This window comes from Brachionichthys hirsutus, chromosome 16 (genome assembly GCF_040956055.1).
Source record: "Brachionichthys hirsutus isolate HB-005 chromosome 16, CSIRO-AGI_Bhir_v1, whole genome shotgun sequence".
NCBI classification, from domain to species: Eukaryota; Metazoa; Chordata; class Actinopteri; order Lophiiformes; family Brachionichthyidae; genus Brachionichthys; species Brachionichthys hirsutus.
In genome coordinates this window covers 7875239-7890084 of record NC_090912.1, presented here as the reverse complement: position 1 = coordinate 7890084, position 14846 = coordinate 7875239, and the positions used below count along the sequence as shown (strand labels likewise).

General features: G+C 44.1%; 1 protein-coding gene across 1 annotated transcript; it reads right to left on the bottom strand.

Moving 5' to 3' along the window:
- Window positions 1-3254: 3254 nt before the first annotated feature.
- LOC137905316 (somatostatin receptor type 2-like) lies at window positions 3255-4367 on the bottom strand. Its single transcript, XM_068749541.1, has one exon. The coding sequence runs from the start codon at window positions 4365-4367 to the stop codon at window positions 3255-3257; it is 1113 nt and encodes a 370-aa protein (XP_068605642.1).
- Window positions 4368-14846: the final 10479 nt, after the last annotated feature.

Below are 14846 nucleotides of genomic sequence, written 5' to 3'. Positions count from 1 at the left end.
CTCGCCTTTTGCTGTTTATGAAATGTGTTTTGAACGTGAGCTTTGGGTTTCGTACGGAATCATGGAGAGCAGACGTCATACCTGAACCCCCCCCCAGGGGAGGGCCCGGTAATGTTGCTGCCGTCCTCGTTAAACACCTTGGTTCTAATGTGTAAGGAAAGAAAAATGTCATTTTAACAACGCTGCATGCGACTGAGCTCTGAGCAGCTTATTTAATGTGAAGTATTGCCCTCAATGACGCCTCGAGGCCTTGCTGCCCATCTTGATATTTGTTTATTGTCCGGTTTGGTAATTGGGAAGATGGTCCGTGTGTAACGCATCAGTGATGAAACGTGTTTCACATGCATGGGCGCTGTGCAGCCACGGACTGGCTCAGTGTTAAATCTTCGCTATGGCGACTGGGTGGCAGGTCTAGACCGGTTTGGTTCACGGTGAGTCCCGCCTCGCCTCTGCAGTGCCGCGAACCCGGCACTCTGTTCAATCGCTATGCTGTCATGTCAGACTTCAGGTAATACACATACACATCAGGGTGTTGTGGTTCGTTGTGTTGCATCACTGATTATGTGTATTAAAAAAATAGAATTAAAAAGTATCATGGATAAGAAGAGGGATTTAGCTTGTCATAAAGTAATGCCACATAAAAGCCACAACCCCCTGGATGTTTGGCTGCTCTGTAATTGAAAAAAATAAACATGCATATCCATTGGTCTGCTGCTAAACCTCAGCTTCAGGGTAACAGCGGGTTTCTGAACTGTAAAAAAACACACACATTCTGTAATGATCGCACTATAGGTATCGATGTATCACAAAGCACTCAAGGCCACCCACGGACATTCAGGGACTGAGCAGAAACGAGAAGGAAGCGGGAGCTTCATTATCCGTTTCAGTGATTAAACCCGGAACAGAACTGGAATATTCATGTGCCGTTTGTCTTTTGTTCCATTTCTCCTTGCACACCTGCTCGCATTAGAGTATTTCCCAGATGTTTTAATCACTGGATTAAATTGACAAGTGTTGTGGCAAACTGCTCAGCACGAAGAACCAAGAGAATTTTGTCCCGGTAGAGGCGTTCCCAAGGAAACGGGGCCTTTTACTTCTAGAGATGTAAAAACACAGTGAAACAAACTGTGCTTTTCAAATAATGTCAGTTATGCGTCTCTTGTCCTCGGAGCAGATTGAGTCCTGTGTGGGGGTTTGGCACCATCTTATGGCCCGAACAGGAAGTTCAAAACTGGAGTCTAAAACAAAATTACTGGATACATCTTCAGTCATAGAAACATTTTCGAAGTTAGGATTGAAGTTACTGGAAAGATTACATCAAAATTGTCTAATTCGTACATTGTTTTGTTGACCTGTTTAAAAAAAACTAAAATAATTCCAGTGGGGGAAAAAATAAACTTGAACAGAGTAAGATTTGAAATTCAAACTGAAACTTACAATCAAACTAAAAAATAGAATCATTATTTAGTTTTCTTTCCATTAAAAAGGACAATTCTGGTCATATTACACCATCTGAAAAATATCACTCTACTATTGCACTTTATTTAAACACAGTTATAAATAAGCTTCATTTGCTACATCAATTGTGTTCTCGGTGTAATCGGCTCACAGCAAACGATGAATATGAGGCGCTGTAATAAACAGTCTGAAGAAATGCAGCTATAAAAAAACGAATCTAAAAATGAACCATCTTATTTGGAATCATAATCACCATAGTAACATAAGGATGCTTATACAAGTGTATGTTTAACCAGTCAGTAAATCACTGTTGTCTTCATTATTTTTGTGTTATTCATATTAATAAGATTTAATGTTCCAAAGATGATGCCGTCGTGACTACAGGCAGGTCGTGCTTATGCCAGTGAGCAGTGAGAGGATGAATGTTACCCACTCACTCCTGTTTCTATGCAGAATGTCAAGTACCGGTATTTCATTACGTTCCTGGTAACCAGGTCTACAGTGCAACAGGAGAGCGACTGAATATAGAATCTGATTCGCCGTGTGCCGGAGTGTGTGTGTGTGCGTGTTTGCACGTGTGTATTTGACATGAAGAAGCTCTACACACATTTCCAAAACTATGTAACTGACATTTTGTCAGACCGTTGGACTGGGACCAATGCGAGCAATTTGATGACTGAGACAGACAGGATATTACAGGATGACAGAGTGAAAGGTGTGGCGATAAAGGAACGCCATAGCTTCTTGAAGATGAGTGTTCTAGCCCTTCACAAATCCATGTCGCGTATTAAGAGAATCTTAAGAGCCGGTATACACGAGAATTCTTTTTTACAATAAGAGGAAATATTATAGACCCCTGTGCAGTAAATTATGATGTCCTATAGGTGAATACAATCGCCAAAGACACACATACAAAGATTTGTCTGGAACAAATATATCTGGAACAAATGTTCTGACATTCCAGATTAGACCTGCAAGCCAGTGACCAATCAGAAAATAACAATTTACAAAACATCTGAACAGCTTCAGATGAGCATATATATATACACATACACTCAGCATTCCGACTGAATGGTTTGGAATCATGCAGTCTAGGATTTTTTTATATAGACAGTCACTGTCACATGATATACTGTATAAAGTAAAGTTTCGGTTAGATGTTTGTAATTATGATGAAGCAGCTATTCATTGACTTTTATATTCACATTTATATTTGATGTATTTATATAAGAAGTAAAACGAGCCACACATTACATTGAGCCAATTGCATGAAAGCAATCGTTACTGCATGTCTGGGGAAATGATCAATTATTTACAAATCAAATGTGTACATTTAAAGCTAAATAAGAATAAATAAACCGTTGCCTGTTTTCTGTACAGTGAAACCATGGAACAGTGGTCAGGTTGGCGGTTTTAACGGTCTTGTTTTACAGCATATTACCCCGTTGCTTTGCCGTTCTTTTTTACACAGAACTATGGAAACTTATCGCAGGCTCTCTGCTGCAAAGTGTGATTTGAATCTAAGGTCTCTGCATCCCTATACACATTTCCTTAAAGTCAGTACGCAGGGCAAACGGTCAAACATTTGAAAGCATCATGGCATCAGCATTTCATCAAATAATATATATATACATTTTTTTTACAACCAAGGAAGCCCAGTAATGTGGCAAAAAGGTAATGGAACAGGCCTATTCCACGTGTCCACCATTGTGAGCTCCTTGTTTCCTACTGTATAAGGGCCACTCTCTCTCTCTCTCTCTCTTCAGGGGCCGGACGTCTGTCCCGTCACCTTCCTCTCAGATGCTGGTCTGCAGGTCCCCGTTCAGCAGCGTGCTCTGCGTCTCCGTGGGGTCATTTATCATGCGAGACCTGTCGTGATGGCTGTTGCTGCGTTCGACCTCGTCCAGCCCGCCCACCTTCTTGAGGCACAGGACGTTCTGGAAACTCTTCTTGAAGTTCTCCGAGAGGAAGGCGTAGAGGATGGGGTTGGCGCAGCTGTTGGCGTATCCCAGAACCACCACGAAAGCAAAGGTGCTCCTCAGGAGGGGCGTGGCGCTGATGGTCCCGGTGACAGAGGTGACGTTGAAGACGTAGAACGGCAGCCAGCAGAAGACGAACACCGCCACCACGACGGACACCATCCGAGTCACCTTCCTCTCGGAGCGCTTCCTCTTGGAGGAGCCCACGCGGAGGCCTGAAGACTTCACCTTGACGACGATGAGCAGGTAGCAAAGGCAGATGACCATGAGAGGCAGGAAGAAGCCCAGGACGAAGGTGTAGAACGCGAAGGCCGTGTAGTACGCCCCCTGAGGCTCGGGCCACACGATGGTGCAGAAGCAGCCGTCTTGCTTCGTGACGATGCCGCTGTAGATGACGATGGGCAGGTTGACGATCAGGGACACCCCCCACACCGCCACGTTGATGGCCTTGGCCACGGGCGGCTTGCGCCACTTGGTGGACTTAATGGGATGCACCACAGCGAGGTAGCGGTCGATGCTCATGACCATCAGGCAGAAGATGGAGGTGAACTGGTTCAGGGAGTCGACGGTCATCACCACCCTGCAGAGCACGGGGCCGAATGGCCAGTGGACCAGCGCCAGCTGGGTGGCGACGAACGGCAGGCCCAGCATGAACAGCACGTCGGCCACCGCCAGGTTCAGGATGTAGATGTTGGTGACCGTCTTCATCTTGGCGTAGCGCAGGATGACGTAGATCACCAGGGCGTTTCCGCAGAGTCCCACGGCGCAGACCAGGAAGTACATGCAGGTGATGACGGCCATGCTGGTTTGGTCCAAGCTGTGATCCGTGTAGTTCCCACGGAGGTCGGAATCGTTGCTCTGCAGGAAGCCGTCATACACGAGGCTCTCCGACAGGTTCTGAGGAGACGACGGGGCGATCCAGGAGTCCATGGCGCTTTGGATTATGGCATCTCACCTGCACACACAAACCAAACAATAAAAAAAGGCTTCGGCATAAAAGGCTTTTAATACAAAAATACTTTCTCATTAGTTGGCGGAGAATTAAAACGACGTTCCACTGGATACGGTCTTCACGCCTTCCAGGAGAGCAAAGATGAGATCCGTTTAATCATTTCCATCAGATGTCAGATGAGATGAGGAGCGATCTCTGCTCCTTCCTCCCGTCTCATGGCACCGCTTTGTTTCTCTGGGAGACGCATTCCTCATGTTTGTTTGATCAGGCTCCGCTACCAAAGGAAATTACTCTGCATGTCCTGAAGTCATAACCCCCCCCCCCCCACACACACACACGCACACACAGACACACCACACCACCACATTTATTAGCGGGTGGGTGGATGTACATTAATCTCAGGCGATGTAATTGATTGTGGGATATCACTACTGCCAATAGCATGTCCACAGCCAGAGGGAAAACACAATCTGACAACTTGGTGCCAACAATAGAACAGGTTTTATGAACATTTGTAACTGTGGCAGATTGTCGGCTGCACACAATTAGACCATTCATTGTGTTTTCGTTGTTGTTGTTGTTGTTGTTGTTGTTTCAGTGCATGAGATTGAAACCTGTTGTTTCTGCAGCACAAGACCAACATGTGATGATTAATCATTCCAGCAGAAACACACCGGTGGCATCAAAACGTCACACTGTGTCTGCGAGAGAAGGAATGAAATCACAAGCCAGCGATCGCTGTTGATGCTTGTGAGTAAGCTTCAGTTATTAAACGTTTTCTAACCGCACGCCCTGCAACAGGTAGTATTTATATTGAAAGCAGCAATAGTGGAACAAATATGACACATTTCTCACAAACATCTTTTCGTGTGGTATATATATATTATTTTCTTGCTATTTTCCCCTGAAGCAAGAGCTGAATTATTCCATGTTTCAGGACAAATTACAGATCATTTTTTCCACATAAACCTTAAACATCAGACTGGATAATATTGAAGATGCTGCAATAAACAAACTGTTTTAAGCACATGTAAAAATAATTGCGACTTGTTTAACGTCCAATGAACAGAATAATGGCATTAAGCTGCACCTTTAATCTTCGTGCACATTCATCATCCACTCCACGACTTAAGTCTCGTCTCTACCTGCTGCTGAAATGAGCCTCTTTATTCTCATCTTCTGCAGGGATCAAGTTGCTCGGAGCTCCATCTGCGACGCTAATTTCCCTTCGAGTAAATCGATTAACGTGGTCTGCGTTACATGCTCGGGAGAGAAGGGTAAGAAGAACCCCGATGAGGAAACAGAAGCTCCTTACTTGCTCCCGCTTCAGAGCTCCGGCGTGACGCGCGCCGTGACCGGAGGACACGCGGATGATGCTGAGGAGACAGACGCGCGTCTGGACCGGAGCGGGACTGAGTCCTCGTGGATCGACCCGATCCTGCCGTTACAGGTGGAGCCAGACGAAACAAATCAGATTCATTGATTGTTTGGGGCTGGAAATTAGGTCCGTGTCCACTTTAAAGGTCTCAGTTCAAACTAACAACCAGCGTGGGACTCGAACCCACTCAGAGAGCGCGCGCAGCCTCACTACACCCGGAACACCGGAACGAGTTTTCTCACGTGCAAATTACGCATTCGGACGCCTGTCGGAAGGCGTGCACGCACGTTCCCGTGCACAACACTTGCATTCCATTTTGCGTTACCGCGAGAAGATCATCGATCGGCGTGTGGCTGCACACGCCGGGGCGCAGCGACCTGCGGGGGTCAAGAAAAGTGATCCAGAAGAACCCGAGTCTGAGCTGATCCATGTCAGAATTCCAGAATTCACTCTTCTTTTTCCTTGGCCCAACCCACACAACATTTAAATCACAATCCTGGTGTCATTTGGACAAACAAGCATGTAAACAAACAAACAGACATAGTAATTCGTTTCTCATGCATGTACAATCAAGAGATTTACAAATGCACCATTTTATTCAAACGCATAATAAAATCATTGAATTAGCTTTTAGTAAGAATCTGACTTGATCTCTGACAAAAAAGCAGCAAAGCACAAGCATTAAATAAGTGTGCACACATTTCTCAGGCGGCAGCTCCAGTATGGATCGCCCAGTTGGGTCCCTCTGTCAGCACCGACTCCAGCAGTAATCCTCCTCCTCATGGACTGGCACAACCTCCAGATGTCGCCCTGTGGGACGGCGTTCTGCTCTTCACTTCTGAGCTGCCTGGAGTTGCTGCTGAGTCTGTGGAGGATATCTTTCAAGCTGTCTTCAGTTTTATCAGAAGCTGAGCACACACACACACACACACACACACACGTGGAGAGTACAAGTCTTTTAACAGAAAGGAAAGGTCTCCTAAATGTGTTTATCATAGATAACAAGTGGAGCGCAGCGTTGCTCAAACAGACACAGCACAGTTTGGTTGTACGTGTATCGATCCACAATAATTCAGAGCTGTGGTGACATTTTATTTTTCATGTAATCCGATGGCTTCCATACAGAACATTTGAAGTCTGGAAATCCGTTGCTCAGTTTGCACTCCAAACCCCTCGGCAACATCAGAAGCCAAAAGGTCCTTCACACAACCTGCCACCGCCCTGGGGAGGCTGGAGCTACACAACAGATTGGAGGAAAAGTTTGTTTTCAGTCCCTCCAGCAAGTCGCCGCCTCTCCTGGTGCCATGGAGGAGAGGCGGCTTATGTAATCATGACGAGGATTTTCCTTCTTCTTCTTCTTTTTTTTTTTACCTGATGATGAAGATGATTTATGTAAATGCAGTAATTTAATTATCTTGTTTGATTTTTACCCAGATTTCTGTCAGCCAAGCATAAAAAACAACATGAGTAGCACTTTTGTCGATAACTCGGTGATCGTTCAGTGGTCAGAAAGCAATTTGTTTGATCCCATCTCGGCCGCGATGGGATCAGTGGCGGTTAGTCTTCCTCTGTGTGGAGGTTTTTTGCTGACATGAACTGGTCGCAGGGGAAAATCACAATATAATTAAGAAGTGAAAGCGGTCATTTCTTTGAAGTAACATTGCCATTCATTCATTCATTCTCTTAACCGTTTAATCCAAAAACCGTCTCTCGGGATTTACTGGCGCCTATCCCAGCAGTCTACAGGCAAGAGGTGGGGTACACCCTGGACAAGTCGCCAGTTCATCGCAGGGCCACACGTCGACAATCATTCACACACACACACACACTCACACCGACAGACAATTTTAGCAGAACCAATCCACCGAAGCTGCACGTTTTTGGAGGTTGGAGGAAGCTGGAGAACCCGGAGAGAACCCATGCGGGAGAGAACGTATACAGAAAGGCCCCAAGTTGGATTTGAACCCGTGACCTTCCTGCTGGGAGGCAACAGTGTTACTCACTGCGACACTGCGCTGCCTGAAGCTCAGTCGACAAACCTTTAATTTGATTTAGTCTTGAATACAATATGAGCATTCTGAACCACTGATGCTTTATTGGGAGCTGTGTGTGTGTGTGTGTGTGGGTGTGTGCGCGCACACGCCAAAGTGCGTCGAATGACGCCCCGCTGCGGTTGTGATCCGCTCTGGGCTAATTACTTCTGAGTTACTTCAGCTGTTAGCGGTGACATAATGGAGAGGCTTTGAAGCTCAAGTCTTTATCTGCTGTCTGAACACTGAGGCCCGATCGCTCCTCTGTTCCAGGACCGCCACTGAAGGCGTTCATTGCGCATCTTGAAAGGGTAAATTGACAAACATTTAGAGGCCTAAGGCAGCTTGCAAAATATGCAGTTGATATTTCTCGTGACTTTGTGGGCCTTTTGTTGATCCTGCTTGTGAAGCAAACACATTAGCAGGGTTCTGAACGATGTTCCTGCAATATGTTTGCAGAATATAAATATGTTACGGCCTCCGCTGGCCTCGGGCAAGTGTTTTCTCATTCTCAGGTTAATTCTGTGGGGAGGACGGGGAGTTAATGTGTTAATAAGAGCCAATATCTGTTCTAATGTACATTTCACAAGGCATTCACATTGCCATTTATGTTCTGCTCTTGTTTTTTCAAGTCCTCCTTCCATCCACTTTATGGGATATTAATGCAGAGGGAATCATATTTATTCTGTCTAGTTTATTGTAAGAAACATTCTCTCTCTTCCTATCTCATCTTTTCTCATGTAATGAAATCTCTTCACTAATTAACCTGTGCTATACATTGAATAGAAGAAAACAGTTAGCAAAAGTGGGAAAAAAAGCTAAACCAGACTGTCAAACAATAATAATGATTATTATATGATGAGTTGTTGAGTCATTTTTGAGTCATATTAGAAAAGGCATATTGAAAACATTGAAAACAGGCAAAACTCAAAATTCATGATGAAGAACGGCAGATAAGTTATTAATCGACCAATCATTTTCATCCATACTTTGTGAAACTTGGTTTTGTTAACTCGGACCCGAACCATAACCTCAGAGCGTTTTGGACTAAAAGCCATTTAAATCAATGATGTTTGCTATTCTCATCTTTGTGCAGCCTTAGAATAGTACTTTCTTTCTTCTTTTAATGATATTGACCTGTGAATGTTGTTATAACATTATAAAATTACAATTTAACAGCACAACATGCAGTAATTCTTCTCTTGAAAGTGATAAAGGGTAGAATATTTGTTAAACCGAGTTGGGCCAATGAGTGTATTTTGCTGACACATTTAAATCTACCTATAGGTTTTTAGAATGAACTGTTTACCTGAAATATAACTGATTCTGTACGATGTGATAATAATTTTATCCTATGGCCATGGTATAGAAACAGAAACGAACACATTTGCAGATGTTCCATCGTGACTGTTGACACGTCTCTGTTGTCTCATCTGTGATCTGTGTTTGTGCTCTTTTGCACATCGCTATGTTCATTTCCATGAAACTAATCTGTGTTCTGTGATAAAGCCTCCGGAGACCAAGCCTCCCAGAAGACGCTGTTGTGAAGCGCTGAGTCGGGAGGCAGGCGGTTAAATGAACCCGAAGCACCATCACAACACAAACCACTGTCTTGACATTTGTCCATATTTTTATATTTACCCTCCCTTAAATTGTGACATCGACAGTTCAGTGAAGCTCATAATGCAAATTTTGTCTGGGCTGTGTTACACAGTGCTGTTTGTATTTTAATCTCCTATCTTCCTCATGATCAATATTCTGCAGTCAGTCAGGCAGGCAGGCAGGCAGTCATTTTAATTTGTTCACCTTGCCTTTCTCTCCACTCCCACTCACATCCACCCACACGACCTCTTTCTCTCTCTCCCTGGGTTTGCTTTTATTACACAGTTTTTTTTTTAATCCAGGCGGCCCGGTGGTGCAGTGGTAAGCACTGTTGCCTCACAGCAAGATGGTCGCAGGTTCGTCTCTGGCTTGTGGCCATCCTGTGAGGAGTTTGCATGTTCTCCCCGTGTCTGCGTGGGTTCTCTCCAGGTTCTCCGGCTTCCTCCCACCACCAAAAACATGCAGCCTAGGCTGATTGGTGACACTAAATTGCCCGTAGGTGCGAGTGTGTGTGTGGCTGGTTGTCTGTCTCTGTGTTGCCCTGCGATGGACTGGCGGCTTGTCCAGGGTGTACCCCGCCTCTCGCCCATTGACTGCTGAGATTGGCTCCAGTTTGGCCCGCGACCCGATGACGGAATAAGCGGTTGGAAACACGCTCATCCATGTTTTCAATGAATGTGACGGAGGCTCGATCGGTATCAGTATGATCAACATTAACGTCATGCAGACCGACTCGCCCCAAACAGGTGCAGCTACTGGCTTAAAACAAAGGCACAAGTAGCAACGATACAGACACACGTTGATGCTACTATCGCAAACAATAGGGCATAAAAATACTTGCTGGTAAATTGGTCTCAAAATATAATGTAGAGAGAGTTAATACTGGTGGCCTGATCAATGTGGCCAGCTATCAGCATCTGGAAGCGTGCCCCTATCCCAATGCAAAATATTGCCCGCTGGCTGGCTCGTATCTCGGAATGTTTGTATGTCAAAGCGCTCGTATGTCGAGGTAAATTACTGTTTTTAAAACTTTATCATATATTCTTATTTATCTGTATTGTATATTTTATATTCCCATGCAGTTACATGATGAGTTAAATAAGACATTCCCAGCGTAGTGACCGCTCAGTTCCAGGCGGTCGAGTGTGATTGATTGTCTGTACTGCAGAAAGCCCGTTTTAATTTCCTATTTTAACGATCATAGTCAGTCAGTCTGTTTCGTGACATCAATTCTCAACACACTTAGATCAACCTGAAGCTGACAACACGTCAGAGGCCAGAAAACCTTGACTTGAAATCAATGTTTTTTTGTGCTGTTCATTGCCCAGTGGACTTGATTTCTATCTTGGATGGAACTTAAGGCGATTTCCCCCTTCGAGCGTCGCATTAATTTAGCTCATTTTGGTTACGCATACACTCGTTTTACTTCAAGTGAAACACAATAATTAAAATGTAAATTAAGCCATTTCAACACCATCAGACATCAAGATCATCGTGTCTGTTTGCCAGCCTGCTCACAACTTGCACGTCATTGTGTTTATTACCGCCACCAATGAAGTTATGTTTTCATTATACACCAGAATACTGAACATTGATCCCAGGATGCATCACTGATGAGGCGCTCTAGCTTTGCATCAGGAGATGTTTCACTGCAGAAATCGAATTACGAGTGTGATTACCAGATGGCGATCTCCTGTCTTCTCACGTGAGACAGTTTAGATCTTTTCTTCTCCATTGACATATAAAGATGCGGCTCAAACAGTTCAACCCACATTTACCTGTATCCGTTCGGAGTTTTTCCTTTTTTTTTTATTTTAGACGCACAATTGCATGCGACAGCTCAGACTGAGCTTGTGTGTGACTTTCCAATCCCAAGACACCAAAATTGGTTTTCACTCTTTTTTCTTCCACTATGATTAAATGAAGGAGCTCGTGGTGTCAGGCAGGTGTCAGCTGAGATTTCTCAGGTGGGCTCCGCCTGAACGTGTTAAAGGAGTCGGAGACATCGAGCACCTTTCTCAGCTGGCTGTGACTCACCCTGTAGTTCCTGGCAACCCAAAAGGTTCCTCTTCTTTAATACGGTGTATTTACTTTGCTTGTTGTTTTAGATTTCCTTCTCCAGGGTCCAAATGTCACATCATGTGTGCTAAGATTCCCTTACAGCAATGGAAAATTACCACCGTACCTCTCAGGTAACTTTCTTCCGCATCAGAAATAGATTTTTAAATGCTTACTATTTAGCACAGAGTGCATGTTGGAACATCAGGAAGACTCTGACTGTTGTACCGATATTTTTTACAGTGTTTACATTTGTTCAGAAAGCTAACATTTTGAGTCTTTAAATATTGTGTCTTGAACAGTAGCAGCCATTGTAAGTGATTGTGCTCTTGTATTGATTCTTCGTCAGACACCAGCAGGAAATGGAACAATTGACATCAGCTGGTGCGATATCGTGTGTGAAGTGGTTCCTTCAAGAGTGACTGAAGCGCCTCGTCTTTATTCCCCCCCCCCCCATCCCTGATATTCTCAAGGTATGTGATGATTGACAGGTTGTTTCTTCATTTAAAATAGATTTTGGATTTAGAAATCAATGAAGCAGCTTCATTTGAAGGGTTCAGTAAAAAGAGGGTCATTTTTGATCTTAAGGACAAGGGGAGTGTGCCGATCGTAAAAGGTCAATGACAGTGCAGTCACCTCTTGCATGTTTTCTGAATGTGTTTCACAGGAAACTTTGCATCCTGGCAGCTCCTGTGCATCAGCTCCATTCCTCGTGTGTTCTCCAGCTTGTCATTAGGAATCCAACAGATGGATTCATCATGTAGAAAAGGAGGCATCTCTCATTAAACCTAATCGGTCATCAGGGTAAAAATGTTCCTTCAGTCGTTTGAAGCCATGTGTCTGTTTTATTATGGTCTGTTAACTAGGAAAAATGGACTGTTGAAGAGACACAATGCTGCCATCTTTATTGCACAACAAACAACAGTTACAGCTGCTTTTGCAATGCCATGTAAATTGTGAAGGCAATAACTGCAGATTACGTTTCATGCTGCGCAGCAGACTATCCAGTCACTGGTGACAACGGCAAAAGTTTGACATTCATACACAGAACTTGTTTTCTTGTGTGCCCATGTGTGTCAAGCAGCTGAATCAGCTGCCCAACAGGGACGTCCTTTTATCTTCTTCCTCGAATACACACATTTGTAGCTTTTGAATTGTGCTAATTATTCTGGAGGGACTTTTAGCAGAGCAGCATGTCTTTATTTACTTCTGGTCACTTCCCTTTTTGAGAGAAAGACTTGTTCACAGGCAGCGAGTGACAGCTTGCGATTTAAGCTTCCCAAAACTGGATCTTCCGAGGGGGGGGTGTGTGACACAGATCACAAAACACGCAAGTACACGGGCAAATAACAGCATAAGCAGATTCAGAAACATGGCGAACTGGCGGGAGGGAGTCAGGTTGCTGTCTTGTAGCAAAAGACAGAACCGAGAGGTAGACAGACAGAGCGAGTTCTGCTGCCTCTGGCTGCAGCAGCAAACCTTGTTTCGGTGAAGCATTGCTGTCTCATAATGAATCTTTAATACTGAGCAGGGCATGAGCGATGCGGGTCCAGGAGTCGACCGCGTCTCCATGCGATTGAGGAGATTTGTAGAAGGTGCAGTAATTAAATATAAATAACCCGAAATTACATAGAACAAGACATTACCGGGAGTAACTGTTAGATCGCAGTAGAACACAATGAATTTCAATCATCTCTGTGTAATGTCGTTATAGCATGTGGCTAATAGTTTTTTCTTGAATGTGAGCAAATGGTGACAAATCGAAACAGGAAACTGGGATACGTGGAGCAGTGGTTAGACTATCTCTGAAAACAACACTTTTTGTTTTTTACAATCGTCACTTCATTCTTCATGGTCACACGACTCTGACAGTTTTCCGTTCTGACATCTGGAGCTGCCTCTGTTGAGACTAAATCTGTTGTGGTAAAAAAAAAAACTATTTTCTAGAGTTTACTAATACAAAAGAAATAAGGATTGAGATCTGTGAGAGTTGCCATGTTGACTTTTCCTGCAAGTTGATTTCTGCCCTTGCACAGCTGTGTGTGGAGGCACTGATGAACCAAACGAGACGCACCTGTTACACTTCTCCCCTAATCAGCTCCTGCCTATATAGACCCGACTCTCCAGCCGGCTCACCGCCGGAATATCCTCCTCTCTTTGTCGCCAGCAGTTTCATAACTATGCGCACGGTTGGCCCAAAGTAGAAAATGAGAAAATAAAAAAGCAGATGTGACTGCAGTAGACGGCTGTCTCTGGATTAAGCAGGGAAGTTTTGTTATATTCTGATTTTCACTTAACCGCATGTACAATATCTGGACAACACTGTATGAGCCAAGGAAATCCACACAGGCCACATTACAAGCCCGGTATTATCCAGCATCTCATGCAAATATATTATTCTGCAATTGAACATGCACCTGTGCAATCTCTAATCTTTTGCACTGTACTTCTGTGTGAAACACCATGAATCTCAAATAGATCCTTTTATGAGTTCATCCCAATAATTCTTCATTATTCATGTATATTCTTTTGTTTTTAACTTACAACCATAAAGATATTTTCAAATGGCATTTAATCTATTCAACCATAATTTTAGTTCACTTGATGCAAATCTGGGGACAGAGATAAATATATTTACGCGCTGCTGCGATACTCTAAAATGTTTCTCACACCTTTGAAATATAGTCTTACATTGTATGTTATGTTGTGTACAATTCTCACCTGCATGTTTTTTGTGTTGATGGAGGTTGCAGAGCTGAAATATTTGTTGGTGTGAAAATTGACACCAGTGTTAACTACTGTTCTGTAGATGTCAAGGGTAATTTGGGATTTAGTATTCCAAGAGGACTTGATGTCTCCCACCACACTTGTCATTTCTCCAAGGATCCTAGCTTTGATGAAGGCAACAGAACACGTGCGACAATGAATAGATTGAAGCTGGTCTGAAACCAGCGATTGGGGGGGGATCTCGTCTAAATGGGGCCCTGAAAGCTGCAAAGTCGAGATGAGAGGCTGCAGCCATCACAAAGCCGTGTGGCAGCGTTGGAAGCAGCCAGCCAAAACGAGAGCTCAAACTGTGCTGGGGACGGTGCAAAGTGAGATGGATTCATCGGCTGAGGATAAAACAGATATTGGTGTTTTTATGGACCGTGGATATCACAGTGGGCATAAAATCTTTCCCCGTCGTTTCAGGTGAAATCGTTTTGTTGTCAATGGAGTTGCAGCAACAAAAAGGGTTTAGTGGCCATCGGCCACTACAGTGGGCTGGGGGGGTTAGAGAGATATCATGAGATTAAGATGAGACTGAGAGACATAATGCACACAACTGACTTCATGACTTACTTTTGTATTTCACATCCAAATGAATTCCCGGCAGCAGACATTAGCTT